Source organism: Molothrus ater, chromosome 10, assembly GCF_012460135.2.
Source record: "Molothrus ater isolate BHLD 08-10-18 breed brown headed cowbird chromosome 10, BPBGC_Mater_1.1, whole genome shotgun sequence".
In the NCBI taxonomy this organism is placed as follows: domain Eukaryota; kingdom Metazoa; phylum Chordata; class Aves; order Passeriformes; family Icteridae; genus Molothrus; species Molothrus ater.
In genome coordinates, this window is record NC_050487.2 from 21,139,635 (window position 1) to 21,156,898 (window position 17,264).

Here is a 17,264-nt window from a genome sequence, read left to right on the forward strand (position 1 = left end):
GCTGGAATGAGATGATCTTCAAGGCCCCTTCCAACCCAAACCATTCTGGGACTCTGTGATCCATCTGTTCCCCTGTATGTGCCCATCACCACTCTCATCCCCGTGCCTCTGTCCCCACCCAGTAACACCCCACAGGTACCACTCACTTGCTCACACTGTGTCCCATCTATTTTCTAATCTTTCCTCCCCTGCAAGAAACTGACTCACTTCCTCATTTCCAACCTCATACTGTAGAGGAAAAAAATAAATAAAATACACACTTTGTTTGGTTAGCTTTGACTGTACTAGCAGCCTTATTTCACTGACACACACACTCTTCCTACACAAATATACAGCTGTTAAGCCTTTAATATTATCCATTCCTCTGCACTGCCACACCAAACCACACCCACCCACCAAATTAAGGGAATAATAATTCCAGGAAATCTTTCATTTTAGAAACCACTGCTAAATTTTTTGCATACTTCTGGTCTTTTTCTTGAGTTGCTCAGTTTTAGAGACACAGAAAAAGCAGCAGTGAAGTTTAATTCTTGCATTCTTTGTTCTACAAGATAAGAAGCAGCAAAGACTTCAAGTTCAAGCCTCAATGGCAAAACACTTGAAAACATCACTTGAAACAAATATCAGTATTAGTAAACTGTCTATGTTTTTATCCTGTTTTCATTTCAAAATGCAACCACCCAAAAGCAATTCAGGTCCTTGTCTGCAATCCAGATATTTATGTTCCAACATAACTACGCCCCCTCCATGCCACTGCACATCTGTACCTTGTCCTTGAATAAATCACAAAAGCCAGTTTAATGCAGAGCCTTGCTCACCCTATGCAAGGGTGAATTCCCCCTGCTCCAGGAAAGAATTAAAGCAGAATTTTTAACCCTTTAGCATATTTGTTTTCAGGAAAATTTTATTCTTCACTATTCCAAACCTTGTGCTGGCATACAAGACAAAGACTAGAGGTGAGTGTCAAGAGAGCATTTCCAGCAGCATGGGTTAGGCAGAATTTACCCGGAATTCATTTTTTATTCCATCAGCTGCTTTCTGCTACCTGCTCTTCTACATTCTTACAGGCTTTTTGCAGCTTTATATGCATACAGAAAATTCAGTTTGGTTTGTGGCAGAAAATGAGATCCAGCTTGAGGACCATTTACATGGATGGCAATAAAAAGGACATTTAGCAGTAATTGGGCAATTCTGTGTGATCAATGGATAGAAGCTTTATGCAGCCTGCATACTCTGTACACACATATTTTCAACATGTGGGTGACAGGCAAGGTCAGGTGGCACCAGAACAATCATTCTGCCCATGTTATTCCTACCACAGCGGGTGTGACAGCTTGGCATGATTGCCTTCCAGGAGGGAAAGGCTCTGAACAGATTCTCAAGTACAGCTTCACTGCCCCAAATTATGCACAAACAGTGAATTTTTCAAGTGTGAATGACAAAACTCTCAGGCAGCAACAAAAGTTCCTACCAAAGATCTCAAGATATTGGCTAAAAAACTCATATTTAAATCAGCCCCTAGGGAAACGTGAGTTTCCTGAACATGTCAGTTTCACATGAGATCTATTTATTTTGAAATTTAGAAAGCAGAATAATTTTATTTTTTTTTTAATTCAGGGCTCTGTTTCAATTCCTCCCAGATCCAGACTCTCACCCTGCTCCACATTTCATTTATTGTGGTTACCACAAAGCTAGAAGCAATCTTTCATACAAAGGAAATACAAGGTCTACAGTTAACAGCTGAGTAAAGAAATGGCTGAGGATATGCCCTGCCCTTGTCCTTTTCTTGCAGAGCTAGCAACAGTCAAGTCCTGATTTTTTGACAAATAAAATGGGAATATGTGAAAAGGAAATGAAGCATTTAAAGTATCGACACATTTATGAAGTATTTAATACCTGTCAAACTTTCTGTAAAGAGCAGCTTTTACAATACTGATGACAGAGCACATACACATGTTCCATCTTGCAAAGGCACCTGAAGGGAGATCCTAAACCAGCCTCCCCTGAACCTCCCAGAGAGGCAGCTTTGCAGTCAGAGCCCTGAGCTCATTCTGGGCATTTGGCAGCACGGGGTGAGCAGGGAAATCGCAAAGGAAGCGCACCAGAGATTTTGTCATTAACACCCCCATGGACTGAAAGGAACAAAGACTGGCCATGGCATCACACATGAATAAAGGATGTGCTTTATGTTTCCACTCCACCCCACAGGCCAGGTGGGCAGCCCCAACATCCAGCAAGGCCTGGGGTGTTGCACAGCCCAGCTGGCAGCACCATGTGCCTCCCATCCACACAGGCAGCCTCAGGGCTTGGTTCAGCTTCCCCAGCATCCCTTTTCTTTATTCCTTTATTTGGCTGTTGTTATAAAGGCTACAAAAGTCACATAGCACAGCATCTCTGCTATCACATGAGACGGAGAAGGCAAATCCTGAGGAAGTCAGACAACAACACAACTCCTGCTGAGAGCACCTGGAACTGTTCAGATGCTTCCCTAAACAACTTACCACATGGGCTGTGCACTCAAGGGCTGGATTTCTCCAGAAGACCAGATTTACTGTGGGTTTTTTATTTTCTCTTTAAATCTGTCTTCTCAAGGAAACCACAGACCCTTCTCCATGCCCACTGACCAGCTGAACTTCTCCCAGCCACCATCATCTCCAAGAGCTGCCTAATCCAGGCCCACACCAGGATCTACAGGGCTTATAAATCATTGTCTTAAACAAGTATATTAAAAGAAACCCCACGAATGAAGAGAGCACTTGCTGCAACACCTTGCATCCTCAGCTAAAAATACACATTTTTTCCTGTTTTTTATTATTTAGGGGTCTTTTTTTTAAGTTTTCACTGATTATTTTACTGCTGCAACTCCAAGGAACTGGAAGAAGCTTTTGTATTTGAGATTTCTCCACCACTCCAAAACATCAGAAACATTCAAATGTGCATCTGTTCTTTCTGGCTTAAAACAGTGATTACTCAATTAGTGGCTAATTACACTTCAGGGTGTTTAAAACAGAGGATATTCCACAGAGGTTTTATTCATGCAAGTGTCTTTTTTCCAACCTTGGTAAGACAAATGAAGATTCACTAAGTCATCTTTTCTGGTTTTGCCTCAGTCCTCTAAAGCACATACAGATACACCACAGCCGTGGAGCCAAACAGGGCTCTGGACACAAAGTGGGGCTCACAGGGCTTCCAGAGCTGGCTCCAGGAGCTCAACCTGAAGATTTCATACTGCTCAAAAAGTCATATGCAAAAAAGTAAAAAAAAAAAAAACAAATAAAAAATTATTCTACATAAGCAAAGTTAGCTGTCCCTGCAGAACGGTCACGTGGGAAGAGCTTTCGTATATCCTGAAGAATTCAGTGTTACCAAGCCTGACATCTCAAGTTTTTATTAACAGTGTTCACTCCCTGCACTCAGGAGACTCACCCAATTTGTAATAAAGCCATCCTTCACACTCTGAATATTCAGCAGCACTGTCTTATGTCATAACCCTGAGTACGTGGCAGTAAGGAAAAAGCAAGTATCATCTATTCCACAGGGAGCTACCAGCTGAGAGGCACTGCCCAAAAAGAGACTTTCATGCTGCCTTAACATAGTACTAAAATTATTCCTTATCCTGCTAAGCATAGTGCAGTGTGGGAGCATTGGAAAATGCAACATTATTGTCTGGGTGCTGCCCTATGTACAGGGAATACATTCACCTTTAAACATACCAAACATCCATAACCTTTAAACATACCAAACACTCCATAACCTTTAAACATACCAAAAACTCTGTCACAGGGGAAAAAAAATAATAGACACTAAGTTTTGTGGAGCAGGGGGGTGTGTAATTTCCAAAAATACTGCACACAAAATAAGCCTGTCTTCTATAATAACCTCAGAGCACAAAACCAGAACTGTCACAAATCCAAATCTTAGTATATTTGCAGGCTGATTACAACAGATCTTCTGCAATAGATCACTATTAAGTTCCACAGATGCATGGTAAGAGCAGCTTGACCAAAAGGAAAAAAGAACCACACCACCATCAGCACAGTCAGGTGTTTTCCTGTGTTTGAATCATGTACTTAGCTCAGCAATAAAAATATTTTACAATAAAGTAGGATCAGAATCTTTAGCTTGAAAAGAATATCAAGAATTTTCAGGCCAAACTGAAAGGGTGTATACAAATAAACATGAGCCTTGGCAATCAATACTGCAGCTATAGCAAATAAAAGGAGACAATCTTATGCTAGAAATTCTAAATCAATTTTAACAAAGACTGCTGATGAGTACCAAACAAGTCCCACTGGCACAAACACATTAAATTACTGGGAATACAGAACCATGAGACTTCAAGTTGCCTTCATTTAAACACACTGTCTGAACACCACTTTGAGTATGGACAAAATTATAAATAAATGGGGTCATAATTATATTTGTAATGGAAATCTTTCATGTACTAGCCAGAATAAAGCATTCTTCTTAAATAAAAGGAATAGCCAGCTTTATTCCTCTGTTAATTGCCACATGGACCAATTCCTTACCACACAGCATGTTGGCTATAAATCTCAACAAGCAGCTTTAAATTGCTGTTATTGTTGCTCATCAAGACCAAATAACCCTGGATGGTGTTCAGGGAAGCTTCTGTAACGTCTATCTCAAACAACTATTAATTCATCATTTCCATGGGGATGGAACTTCAAGCAAGAACCACCCACTCCTTCACTGCTTAAATGGAGGGGGTGTCACAAAAAAGATGCAAAGAGGCTGCAAGATGGGCCTGATAAATAACAGAAGAGAGAAATCCTCCTGGACTTCCAAGAAAGGCATGACTCATCCTGAGATACTGAGCTCCTAGAATACAGAGAGCAGCCACGTCTGCAAGTTCCCACTCCCCCAGTGCTTCAGTGCATTCTCAGAGCTGCAAATCACATTTTTGGAGAGAGGACAGAACAGGTATTCCATAAAGCAAAGCAATGCTCATCCATGTGTTTGTGCATCCTCTTACCTTGGATGCACTGGAGGGTTCCATCCTCAGCCCTTATTGTAAAGGTTTCACCTGGATTAACTTGAACCAAAAAGACCTGCAGAAAGAAAAATAAACATTTGTTTCACTGTGATCTCCAAAAACTAAAATCTCCCTGAAACAGTGACTGTATTATCCCTTTTCTGAAAGGGGTGGGGAAGCAGGGAGAGCACAGGCTGGCATAATCACACCCCAGACTGCAGGAGCAGGCAAAGATCTGAAACCCACCTACATTTTAGGAGCTGAAATGAAGATGGAACTAATTGCATACAGGTAAGAATTATGGCTTTGAGTCCCACACCAAATTCTTGGGGTGTGTTTAACTTGGCCAAATGCTGTTAGCTAAGGACACAAATCTTCAGACCACTGGCACATTAGAACAGAGAATATATGAACTCCGACATGCAGCACCAACCCATAATGGGATTTCAAGTTCACAGGAAAAAAAGTTTTTTGCTCTGGAGAGTTGACCCATTATGTTTGCAAAAATTTATATTTCAGTCTTGCACATAACAGATCTCAGTTAAGCAAAACCTGTAGGCACACACACAGTTCAACAGTTGCACAAACAACCAGTAATAAACTATTTATTAACAAATATAATATTTTTAAAATAATAAAACAATCATCCCAGTCTCCCATTGCTGAATCCTGCAGATGATGGGATAACACAAGGACTAGGAAGCACCAAAATATGTCCAGTTCATAGTATGTTGTATCATCTTTATAAATGTTCAGGTATCTGAAACCATGGGTTTAAAACCAGTGATTTAGAATCCTTTCTTAAATGGACAGTGTCATTGAGAACTAGAGACCATTTATCCCACCTTGCTGCTCGTGAAACTTTCACTAAAATACTTTAAACACACTTCTGCTAACTGCTTTGTCAGAAGTTCAATCAAGATATAAATTAAATTTTCAATTTGTACCAAAATTAATCTACATTTTTTGTCAAAGCTCTCTCTAAATTTAGGTCTGGTCTTTATATTCTGGGACATCTGCATGCAGAATTCAATCATTCAATATGCAAAGAGAGAATTTGAATTCATGTTGTGTTTCTGAATCCCTTAAGCCAAATGCATAAGATAATTATTACCTAGATGACCTTTTGAATTACAGTAATCCTACAGAAACCCATTATTCCACCAACATTTTTAAAGCTCAAGCTGGAAATCAGAAAATGACATATGAAAGCCATTATGTTGTCTGGAACAATCATTTCTCGGGGAGCACTGATCAGAGTGGATCTGGTCCAGCACACAGAGCACAATAAATGGTTCAGAAAAGATAAAAGGCACAAAGCCATTCCATCCCTAATCTCCAAACAATCAACATTTAAGTGACAGCATTTAAGTGCTCTTCTGCTATGAATAGGCGTGAATTATCCACCACAGGACACGGGCAGCAGGTCAAAAGATGTGCAGAGCAAAGCAATGTCATCCAGCTTAATAAAAAAAACCCTAAACAAGCAATCAACAAGAAACCAGAACTCAGAGGCCAAGAATCAGCAATATTTCATCAGCTCATTTGCATTATGTGTCTAAACCAATAGCCCTAAAAGCTGGTTATTTACTAACAAATTGGATTAACATAAGTCAGAAGCCCTTAAAGACCTTTACAACTTCGGAAGAACTTGGTCCAGCTCCTCAAAACACAGACTCTACCTATGACTGATGCCCTGTACATGTAAAGCTCCATCCTTTCCCTAAAGCAGGACAGACAGATTCCTCTTCCTACCCAAGGCTCGTGCCTACCCCAGAGTTATCAGAAAATTTACAAATTCCTGTCCCAGGAGTCCATCTCAGCACAAGTGTCCACATCAGCACAGGCACAGTTGTCCCTTTACAATAATTCCTTGGGGTTCTGCATTAAAAAAGGTGATATTCCCAATCACAGCTGTTGCTTTTGATGGTCAAAATGAAGCAGCTTCATCCCTGCCTAATCACAGGGGTTTTAAAGACAAACAAATTGTTCCAGTAACAAATTTGTTTCCTGTAGAGCAGCAGCCACACAGCTTTGTCCCCCCATCACAAGACTGTAGGCAGAGCCTGGCACTTATCTACAGTAGCTTCTATTAGAATGTTATAGATAAGGAAATAACTCCTTACTGACAGATGCTCAAATCAGCCACCTTTGGAGCCCAAGAAAACATTTACAGGCTGTTGCTGGGGGAAGGCAGCAATATCAAGAGCAAACAGGAATAGCCAAGGTGTGACTGACGTGGGTCAACAGTGGAGCAAGGGCTGGGCACAAAGGCAGGACATGAAACCAAAGTGGCCTCAGACCTGGGAGCAGCCACCATGCTCCACAGGCACGATCCTTCCAGAGGCTGCAACCCATGCCCAGCTCCTCCCTTCCCAAAACTGGAGTACTGGGGTGCTGCCCATAACCCATCCCACCACCCAGTCCCCCCAGAGCTCACAGCTGCACAGCACCGACCAAAGAGATGCAGGAATGAGGCCAAACCATTAAAGCCAGCACATGTTGAATATTATATATAGGGCACCTTCCAGCCAACACCCCTGACTTGTCCCAGTTGCCTGGGCCAAAAAATGCCAAGGCACACTGCAACTTCTTTTGTTTAGACACACTTTAAGTATATAAAAGTAATTCCGTGATTTATTTTTCCCCAAGTCCTCATAAACAACAAAAGCATATTCTGCAGCCTGGAACACAGCTTTCCTCTTTCACACAAGGGATCTTCAGGAGAAGCCTCGTTTCTAAAGCTTTTAATTAAAAAATCTGAGGAAAACAATAAAAAAAGGTGTAAAGATAACATCTCTATTTTAATGAAAACAAACCCAGATGATCTTTAATTGTGCTATGCCTCTTCCAATATTCATCATCCCAAGTATGCATAATTATGAGATGGCAACAGAGGAGAAGAACCTGAAGGGTCACTTGGAGCCCTCACTGCTGGCTGGCAGCATCTCAGGGTGTGGTCTCATGTCCAAGGTCACCCCAGCCCACTTCCAGTCCTTGGCCTCCTCCCACCCAAAAAGCTGGAGCACACGACAGCTGGGAGCAGGGCGTCAGCAACACAATCCCAAAGGATTTTTTCTTTCCCCTAAAAAGTACTCTGATGTTTAACTCAGCAGTTTAATCCACTTGGGGGTGAAGCCCAGCCATGCCTGCTGCATCCTCAGAGAAGGCTTGCTATCTCCATAAAGCTCTTTTTGCACTAATTTTGCATTTAAGAATGTCATTCTATTTTATTGAAAGTCATGTTTGTTGAGTGATGAATGTTACTGAGTTGCATAGCTACTATAAATATTTATAATCCCACAGAGTATGTCCAGACTAAGTTTGCATGACAAGCCAAGCACGTGTCACTCGTGCCTCCCTTGCTCCCAATATCCAACTCTCATGGCCAGGGGAAGCAGGGGAAGAGACTAAAGAAGTGCCCACAAAGCCAATGCAGGCATAAGCTCAGGCTCAGAAATAAATAAACTGAGTCTGGGAAGTTTTAGATTGGATATTGAGAAGGAATTTTTACTATGAGGGTGGGGAAGCCCTGGAACAGAGAAGCTGTGGATGCCCCTGGATCCCTGGAAATGTCCAAGGCCAGGTTGGACAGGGCTTGGAGCAACCTGGGACAGTGGAAGGTGTCCCTGCCATGGCAGGGGATGGAAAGAGATGGGCTTTAATGTCCCTTCCATCCAAACCACCCCATGATATAAAACTACATATACTGTGGGGAAACACTCTCATACAAAGGCAGAAATGCCACCTGACAAGGACCAAGGGCATACACTATTATCTCTTTTGTACAATACTGGGTTACTTATGGTAAGTAAGTACCACTAGGTTTACTTATGCAAGAGTTTGAGCCCACAACAGCACAACAGAAAACCGACACTCAAGGCAGACCCTCACCCTCCACCTGCTCTGTGGCCTCTCACAGCAGTGAGAGGGATGACACTCACCTGAATCTATGTGATGCTATTCAGCCCCAGAGCTCACCTAAAGTATTTCCCCCTTACGAGAACATTTTCCTCACTGAGGTCAAAGAGCAGCTTGCAGGGCTTAGGCTTATTCAAAGCCCACATTAAACATTCCCCCCTTGTGGAGAATCTTCCCTTCCATGAGATATATTGTGCTTCACACAGCTGGGGAGCACAACATCATAGGCAACACCTGGGATCCAGCCACAGGTTCCTCACAAATGCCTGAAACCATTAACATTTATTGTAATTACAGTTTCTATGGCACATAACTTATGGAATGCATTGCATCTTTTGGAAAAAGAAAATAAACAACAAAACAATCACTTGTACCCATTCCATTATCTACTTTAAAAGAATGTGCCCCACTAAATTTCTAGGTGCATCCCACAGGAAGGACCAGGGAAGTCACAGCATTCTGTGTGCAATACTCTTCTCAGGAACACATCCCTCAGTCACACAGAGCAGGTAGGCTAAACACTTTCAGCATCTCTTCAGTAAGAAAAATCAGGGAACATGCTACATCTTAAACAATAATGCTGACTTTTAAAAATGGATACTTCAGTTGTGTCTGAAAAAAAAAACCACTTTTTTTTTGACTGGACAAAAAATAGAGGTATTAATGGTATTAATAGAGGCATGAAGCAATTCAGGCAGTTTACCATGAGTGTTCTTTACAGCAAAACCCACAAGTGGTAGATCCTGAACCTCCTGATTTATCCAACCTTAAAACACACACACCAAAGAAGCAGTAAAAATAAAATAAATTAATAAATTGAGAAACCACAAAGAAGTAACTAAATTTTGGCAGCAAGTTCATTCACCCAGCTCAGATGCTGTGGCTCAGTACAAAACCCAGCTGAAGTGCTTTCAGTTGTTTGCAAGGTGCACAGGAAAGCACCAAATCTTGTTCCTCATTCAGCTGTACTCTTGTCTCCCTCATTTAAAGCCTGTGACCCTAAAAGACAAGAACAAGCACACACAGCACTATGTACAGTGCCTAAGCTCAAGCCAAGTGGTGAAACCACAGGGTAGGTAAACACAGCTTTACAAAGGCCAGGCAAGCAGAAAATCTGCTGCACCTCTGCAGGTGCAATGAGTGAACCAAGCTGAAATAAAACTTCCCAATTAATTAGCCCAACATTCTGTACAGATGTGCTGTAGCACAGCTAGCTGCCCCTCCACTTTATACTCCAAGCTTTTTAGAGCTTGTAGTGGAGTACCTACAGGAAACCATTGAAATTCTCGGACCAAAAGGTTAATTATTGCTCCCTGAATCCCCTAAGGAGTTACAAGTGGATTAGAAGCAGAAACAGCTCTGGAAGCAACATGAAAGCATTAAACACAGTCGGCAGTAGTGGAAATAAAGTGTGGGAAACTAAAAAAAAAAAAAAAAAAAAAAAAAGGTCAGTGCTAGAAATGCCATTTTGGGTAGTCTAGAGGAGAGGGATTACTGTCAAGCAGGCAGAGACATTCCTTGCCCTGCCTTGTGCAGCTCTCTAGCCCCGACTCTCAGGAAGATAAAGAAAGGGAATGTTCCCATGCGATTGCCTTACACTGCAGGCCTGTTCACTGGCAGATTTGCCTTTTGCATCACTCTCCAGCTGGCTGCTGGCAAGGCCAAGGTGTTTCACCAGCTCCAGTCCGCTTTATTCTGTGTGTAAGAACGGGTCTTTTGAGGAAAGGCTTTTCCCTGGAGCTCAGCATTTCCAGGCACAGCTCCTAATGCAGCTCTGCGGTGCTGGCACAGCTGAGGCTTCACAAATCCAGTAACACACAAGGGTGAGCAACAGCCAGGGCACCCAGAGCCTCCATTCTCCATCAGAGCCTCCATTCTGTCAGCCCCAAAGCACGAGGCACTGACCTGCCTGCTGGCCACACTGCAGCCTGCCAAACTCCACACTCCTCATCCTCCACCAGCTCTGCTAGGATGCTTCCTCACCACCAGCTTCTAATGGAGACTGTAATTACACCCTGTAAATGTGTGTCCTCCTAAAGCTAGAACCTATTTATGGAGTCATATAAACCACCTTTCTTAAGGAAGTCATTCCTGTGTGAATCTAACCTGAAGCCTCTTCCCACCTCACAAGTAACTAAAATAAATCTCTTTCAACAAACACTCAACACTTGTTTCCACGTTACAACAAACCACGTTAAGAGCAATTAACATAGTTCATTTGCAAAGATCAAACAAAGCATTTATTCCAACTTCATTCCACCTCTAGAACTGTACTTCTAAAAAGCAAAGACATCACCTAAAGGTTCAGGAGTAGGATGAAAATGACAAAGCATAGAGGTAGTTAAACTTTGCAACAGAGAAGGGCACATCCATACTAGAACCCAAAAAAGCCTCATGGGAAACTGGTATTTCAGCTACAGGTACTTCAAGAGATAAGGAGATGAGATCCAAAAGCATCATCCAGCAAACACACAGAAGAGGGACCTGGCCCAGAACTGTTCTACTGAGTTGTGCTTGCATAACACAGCAAAAGCAAGAAGCAATGTGCTTCCAGTGCACCTGCAACTCTTTTTAATGCAAAACATTAGCTGAGAAACTACTTTAAAGGCAACAGAGGCATCTGCCAAGCCAGGCTGCTGAATCATCAAAGATGGGGAAATGGAAAGATTGGGAAATGGAAAGATTGGGCTTAGAGCACCATCTCAAAGGAGGGCTCAGAAGATTTCACTTATTCTTTCTGGAATACAGAAGGACACACTGACAAGACAGTCTGACCTGGTAAGTGGTTTCCAGCAAGGAAGCAAGTGTGCACTTAAAGAACAATTATCCTTTTTAGTATGAATAAAATTGTTCCTTCATCTAAGTGCAGCAATATTGGATTTGGTAAATACAGCCACTGAAAACATTCCTTTCTGTTTTTTTCAAACCAAAGCACACTTTGCAAAAATGACTTAAAAACCAAACTAATCACAACAATGAAAGTCTACATCATAATGAGATTTCAGGTAACTAAAAATACTTAGAAGCTCACCAGGAAAGCAGAAATTATTCTTCCTCTTGAGGCTGGTCTAACTCAAAACATAGCTTGGAAGGAGGAACAAATGATCCAGGGAACAAGAAGTAACAAAATGACCTCTTATATTGATTCAAGAAGGACAGCTTGCTTCTACCTTTGTTACAACACTTGGCTGAAATTTCTCATGTTAAGGGGAGAACCAAATTGAGCAGCAGAAAAATACTGCCAGGGTAGATAGATGTTCTCCAAAGAGACCCCTTGACCCCAGGTGACATATTTGGGAACCTACCACCCACCAGCTTGAACCTCAAGGCTGTATCGTGACATGAAGGCATTGCTGTGGTGTTATGATCATTCCACTCACTTCTGATCAAGCTTATTAGAGAGCATCTCCCAGAAAAAAAAAAAAAAAGCAAACTGTAAAGTTGCCTTTGTTCAAAAACCCACTCAAAATTCACACCTGCTTTTTTTAATGAAGCACAGGGTAGCACACAGACCTGCTGGGAAAGGTATAGTGAGGTAAGCAAAGAATAGCAGATATCACTGCTATTCTCCTTCTTTTCTTACTTCCATTTTTTTCTCTTCTCAGCATTTTTAAAATCTTAAAATCTCACCAGAAATGCTAGTAAGATGTCTGGACAAGAGTGAGCACAAGTAAATCATAAGACTAACTTCCTGCAAAACCCTCAAATACGCAGCATTTATAGCCACTGTTTCAATTCCACTATTTTTACTTCAGTGAACACCCATGCTAACAAACACATTGAATTTAATGATACACTTTAATCATTGCTTTTTAAGTCTTTTCAGCGGAAAGGCAGATTTCTACAGCCCAGGAAACACTCTGCACTCCCTAGTGCTACGGAAAACCATCTTCCCCATCCTGAAAATGTCTTGTTGACCCAGAAATAAGTTTATTTAAGGCAGGCAGTTTCTGACCTGCTGTGATCCATCGCCATTCACGATGTGGGGCATCATGGCCACCTCCCCGTTCAGCAACGGCGGCAGCTCCAGCGGGATTTGGTCGGTCATCATCATTGTGACGTACATTCATGGAGAATTTTCCTCAACAGACTTCCTGCAAGAGAAAACAGCAGTTAAAAACCCTGCAGAAACCCTGCTGCACTTCAGAAGGTCGTTCTGCCATTCAGGAACTTCAGCAGGAGCCCTGTTTTTTGTAACAGGAGCTCAGGGCTCTGAATGGAGGTTTTAACTCTTAGATCAAGAGTAAGGAAAGTCAGGTTTCCATGCAATAATTCCAAAAACCAACGAGCCAGATTTCCACTCTTTCCCACAGTTATAGACCTCAGCCTTCACTGCTGAAATAGGCAGGTTCTGAGACACTTATTGTTTTGCTCTTAAATCACCATCCTGCTTGCTGCCACATCTCTTCTAACTGTGTCACCAGCATGGTTAAGATGTTACAGCAATTTCACTCAACAGCCACGCTTCAAAGCCAAACACCTTTATTTTCTTTCTAGGGCCCTGTAAACAGTGTGAACTGCCACAACAAAACAAAGACCAGACACTCGACTTCCACTTAATCACAACCCAAAAGGATTAAGGCTTCTGCTGCAGCAGGAGGGACAGCACATCCTCAATGTTCTGAACACCCCGTTCTAGGAAGGGCAACAGAAAATGATGACATCACGTAAGGATTTGTGAAAAATCACACATCACTTCCAGCACACCCTCCCCCTCTCACAGCTAACTGATGTGATACGTGAGCATCAGTAAAACCATGAGAAGCTGCCCTGTAAAAACAAGTCTTAATTCAGTGTTAAGGGTATCATCATGCTGGTTCATGGGGCAATGACACAGCTCTAGTGAATAACATGGATGATCTCATCACACAGCTTATCTAGACTTCTGCTCAACAACTCCTAAAGCAAAGCAACCTCACATGTCCAGTGGTGAGCAGCCTCCTTAGTACACCTCCTGCCAGAGAATCCCAGTGTTATCCTGAATCATTTCATATACATCCCAAACTCAAGTTAGAAAAAAAATATGCTGTGACTTAGGTGGCAGCAGAGGTGATTAGATGGCACAAGATGATCAGAGTACTCCAGAGTACAGAAAGGGGAATTTTTGGCAAAGAGCATGGGGCATAACTAAAGAGCCATAAACCAGGAGTTTAACTCAGCTGCTTCAGAGGGGATGAAGGACTGAGCCAGCCTCACCAGGGTTGGAGCATCCCATTCCATGGATGCTACATATCTTATATCCCCTTGGCCCCAAATACTGTTGGACTTTTTTTTGTTGTTGTTGTCCAACAACTAAATTATTAGTTTAGTTGAAATACACCGCCTTCATTTTCATCAACCTCTTCCAGAGCTCACTGCAATCCCACCACCTGCACAGCCTCATGATCAGAAACATCAGCCTGACCAAGAGCTGCTCCTCCAGCTCCTGAGGAAAAACACTTGTGTGATTTAGAAGTGATGGCAGTGCCCACACAGACTGAATTACATGTGTCCTATCTTTTGTCATCAAACAGGCCCCTTCACATCTAAGCAGAACCAGAAGATTGAAAGTACATTTGTTTTCCAGAAGGTAGGCAAACCTGGCAATGTGACCTCCAGCCACACAGCTCAAGACCAGCATTTTAATTGAACTCGGTACCAAATTTAGCACAACTCTCACAGCTCTTTCCACTGTTCTCATCTGTGAGAAAACACCACTTTTCTAATCATCAGTTCACCAAGACATAAACAGAGGCAATGTATTTTCATCCACCTTTAAATTAAATGCCTCCTTTTATCCAAGACTCAATTACAGGACTGAAGTTCTCCAGAAGCCTGAGACACAGCTGTTGTTAGGGTGGTACATCCTAAAGCTTTTGCTTCTCATTACTTGACAGTTTCAGGTTTTAATTTTGAGAAACATCCGAGTCCAACAACAATATTCACAGGTGTTGGGATTTGGGGGTGGAGGAGGGGGAGTGGGGCAGTGTGACTTCACTTTTTGGGGGTTCTGTTTGTTTACCAAGGAAGACGAGAACATGTCAGATGTTTTGAGCCATTTCTTAACTGCTTGGGATTAAGAAAAGGACTGAAAGAGCCCAATAATGAACACCATTAATGAACAGCTTTCAGGAAACAGACTGATTTAGTCAGTAGCCAGCTGTACCTCCAACTATTCTGGCCATACATGCAGTTATTTATGCATCTATAGTTGCCCTGTGTGCAAATGTATTTATTCACATTTAAAGTTCATTTGTAAAGAACAAAACATTCATAGAAACCATTTTAAACCCATATAAAACAAAACCCCAATCCCCAAACAAATGACACGTTCATTTAGTCTGAATCCAAAAGCCAAGCTTTAACAGTTTAAACATCACACTGATACTATTTTCTTGAGGAAAAAAAAACCCATACTGTAGCTTGAAGCAACATATTTTCCAAGTAATATTTCCATTCCAGGCACAACAACGGATATGTTGACATTTATTTGCTACGTGTCATTATTTAAAGTGTTGCAGCTACATTCCTTTTGCTTTATTAATGGTTTGTCACTACAGCCGTGTCCTACACTTGCCTCACTTGAAAGGAGAAAACAAAAAAATAAGAAAGCATAAATAAAAAGGGCTTCCTCTATTTGTCAGGTCTGGTACAACCCCACCAGAGAGGATACAAGCAGCAGTACTGGCTACAAGGCACAGCCACTGGCAGGAGTTTTGGGCATTATTTCACAAATATGTACTCCAGGCAGAGTGAGGACATCTACCATGAGACTGGCAGACTTCGCTGCAAAGCCAAACCCTTTGGAAACATGGGCCTCACACACTTTTTGAGCTTATTTGTTCACCCATCCTACTTAAAACAGATTTATTAACTGTGCTTTCACACCCCTCCCGAAGCCCACTGCTCCTCCTCCCTCAGGGGATGCAAAGCTGATTAATACAAAGGAAGTGAGATCTGAATACAATTGTTTTTTTTCCTGCAAATTGGGAACATCGATAGAAGCAAACACCAGACACAGCTCAAAGAGCCAGGTCACATTCCAGGATATTAGAATTCTTCCTTAGCTAAAATATGAACTGCCAAATACTAACCCACAGCCCTTTTTTTCAGGTACTAACTCAAATTTGGGGTTTTGTCTAGAAAGCTGACTATATTTAAATTTTAAAAAGATATTTCCTGTGCGTCTACATTCCCTAGGTTTGGCTGGGACAGGTCACAACAACGCCAACGAGGAGTGAGAGGCTGCATCTCCCTGTCTAGCTTCCTCCAGGAATATGGAAATCACAGCTTTCCACTTTGCTGTAGAGCAAGGAAGAAACAACCATCCAAGTTTGATGTCTCTGTCCCCAAACAAAACTTCCAAATCTTTTGATGTCTGCAAGTTACTGTTGGAAACTTGATTTTCAATTCAAGTACTACAGCCTTCTACTGATCCCTGAGATGACTCCATTTCCTTAAATTAATTCAATATGTGAATTAGTAACACATAAATTAGTTGCACATGGCACTAGAGAGAAAATTAAAACACACAGAAGAATGAAGTGTAACTATCTAAAACCCCATGTCCATGTACGGTCAAACAACGTGACCCAACAGGTTACATCAGTTTTCCTGAAATTCCAAAAGCAGTGTGAACCACATCAAGATACCCAATTCTACTTTTCCTAGAAGGTTTCACCCATGCTTATTTATAGGGCTGGAAGCCAAGAACATTTTTCTTTCTGTGATTTTCTTCCTACCTTCTGTCTTTTACAAAGCCAAAGAACCTCTTCCAGCTATGGCAGATGAATGCAGAGAACCTGGCAGAAGCAAGAGGAGTTGTGAATATTGAGTCCTGTGACTGTTCTTTGCAAAGACTTGATTTTTATTTCCCTGCAGCAGACCATTAAAAGTTCCTGAACAAAGTGTTCTGCTTTTTTATCACAATCATCTGGAATTACAGAAGTTGTACTTCAGCAAGGACAGAGAGTTTCAATACCAAGTAGAGCCACATGCCCAGGTTTATTTACTATACAAGTAAAATTCAGTGCTAAACACACATTTTACTCCTGTAATGCATAATCAGGGGTATTCTGCCTGAATAGAAGAGAACACACTGCAAAAAGAGTAAGAAGCTACCCCGCCTTCAATCCTAGCCTGATTAAAAAGAATACTTGAAACGCACACAGGATAAACTTAAAATGGAAGAATTTTCTCTTTCCAGCTCAAAAAAAAACAACCAAAAACAACAACAAAAAAAAAAAAAACCCTTACTACTTCCCTATGACAAAGTTCACACACAGATGGCACACACACAGGGTTACACAGTGCAACATAATTCTCTCTACCTCTGCTTTAATACATGTACCTGTAGGAACACCTCTTCTAC

The 17,264-nt window shown here is 41.8% G+C and overlaps 1 protein-coding gene across 1 annotated transcript in view; it reads right to left on the minus strand.

The window, feature by feature from the left end:
- FNDC3B (fibronectin type III domain containing 3B) overlaps nucleotides 1-17,264 on the minus strand; it is a 186,132-nt gene that overhangs the window by 136,588 nt on the left and 32,280 nt on the right. Inside the window, exons 2-3 of the mRNA XM_036389083.1 lie at nucleotides 12,870-13,008; nucleotides 4,994-5,069 (exon numbers count right to left, since the gene is read on the minus strand). Of these exons, the coding sequence (XP_036244976.1) occupies nucleotides 4,994-5,069; nucleotides 12,870-12,980 (187 nt within the window). The 5' untranslated portion in view covers nucleotides 12,981-13,008. The remainder of the gene's footprint in view (nucleotides 1-4,993; nucleotides 5,070-12,869; nucleotides 13,009-17,264) is intronic.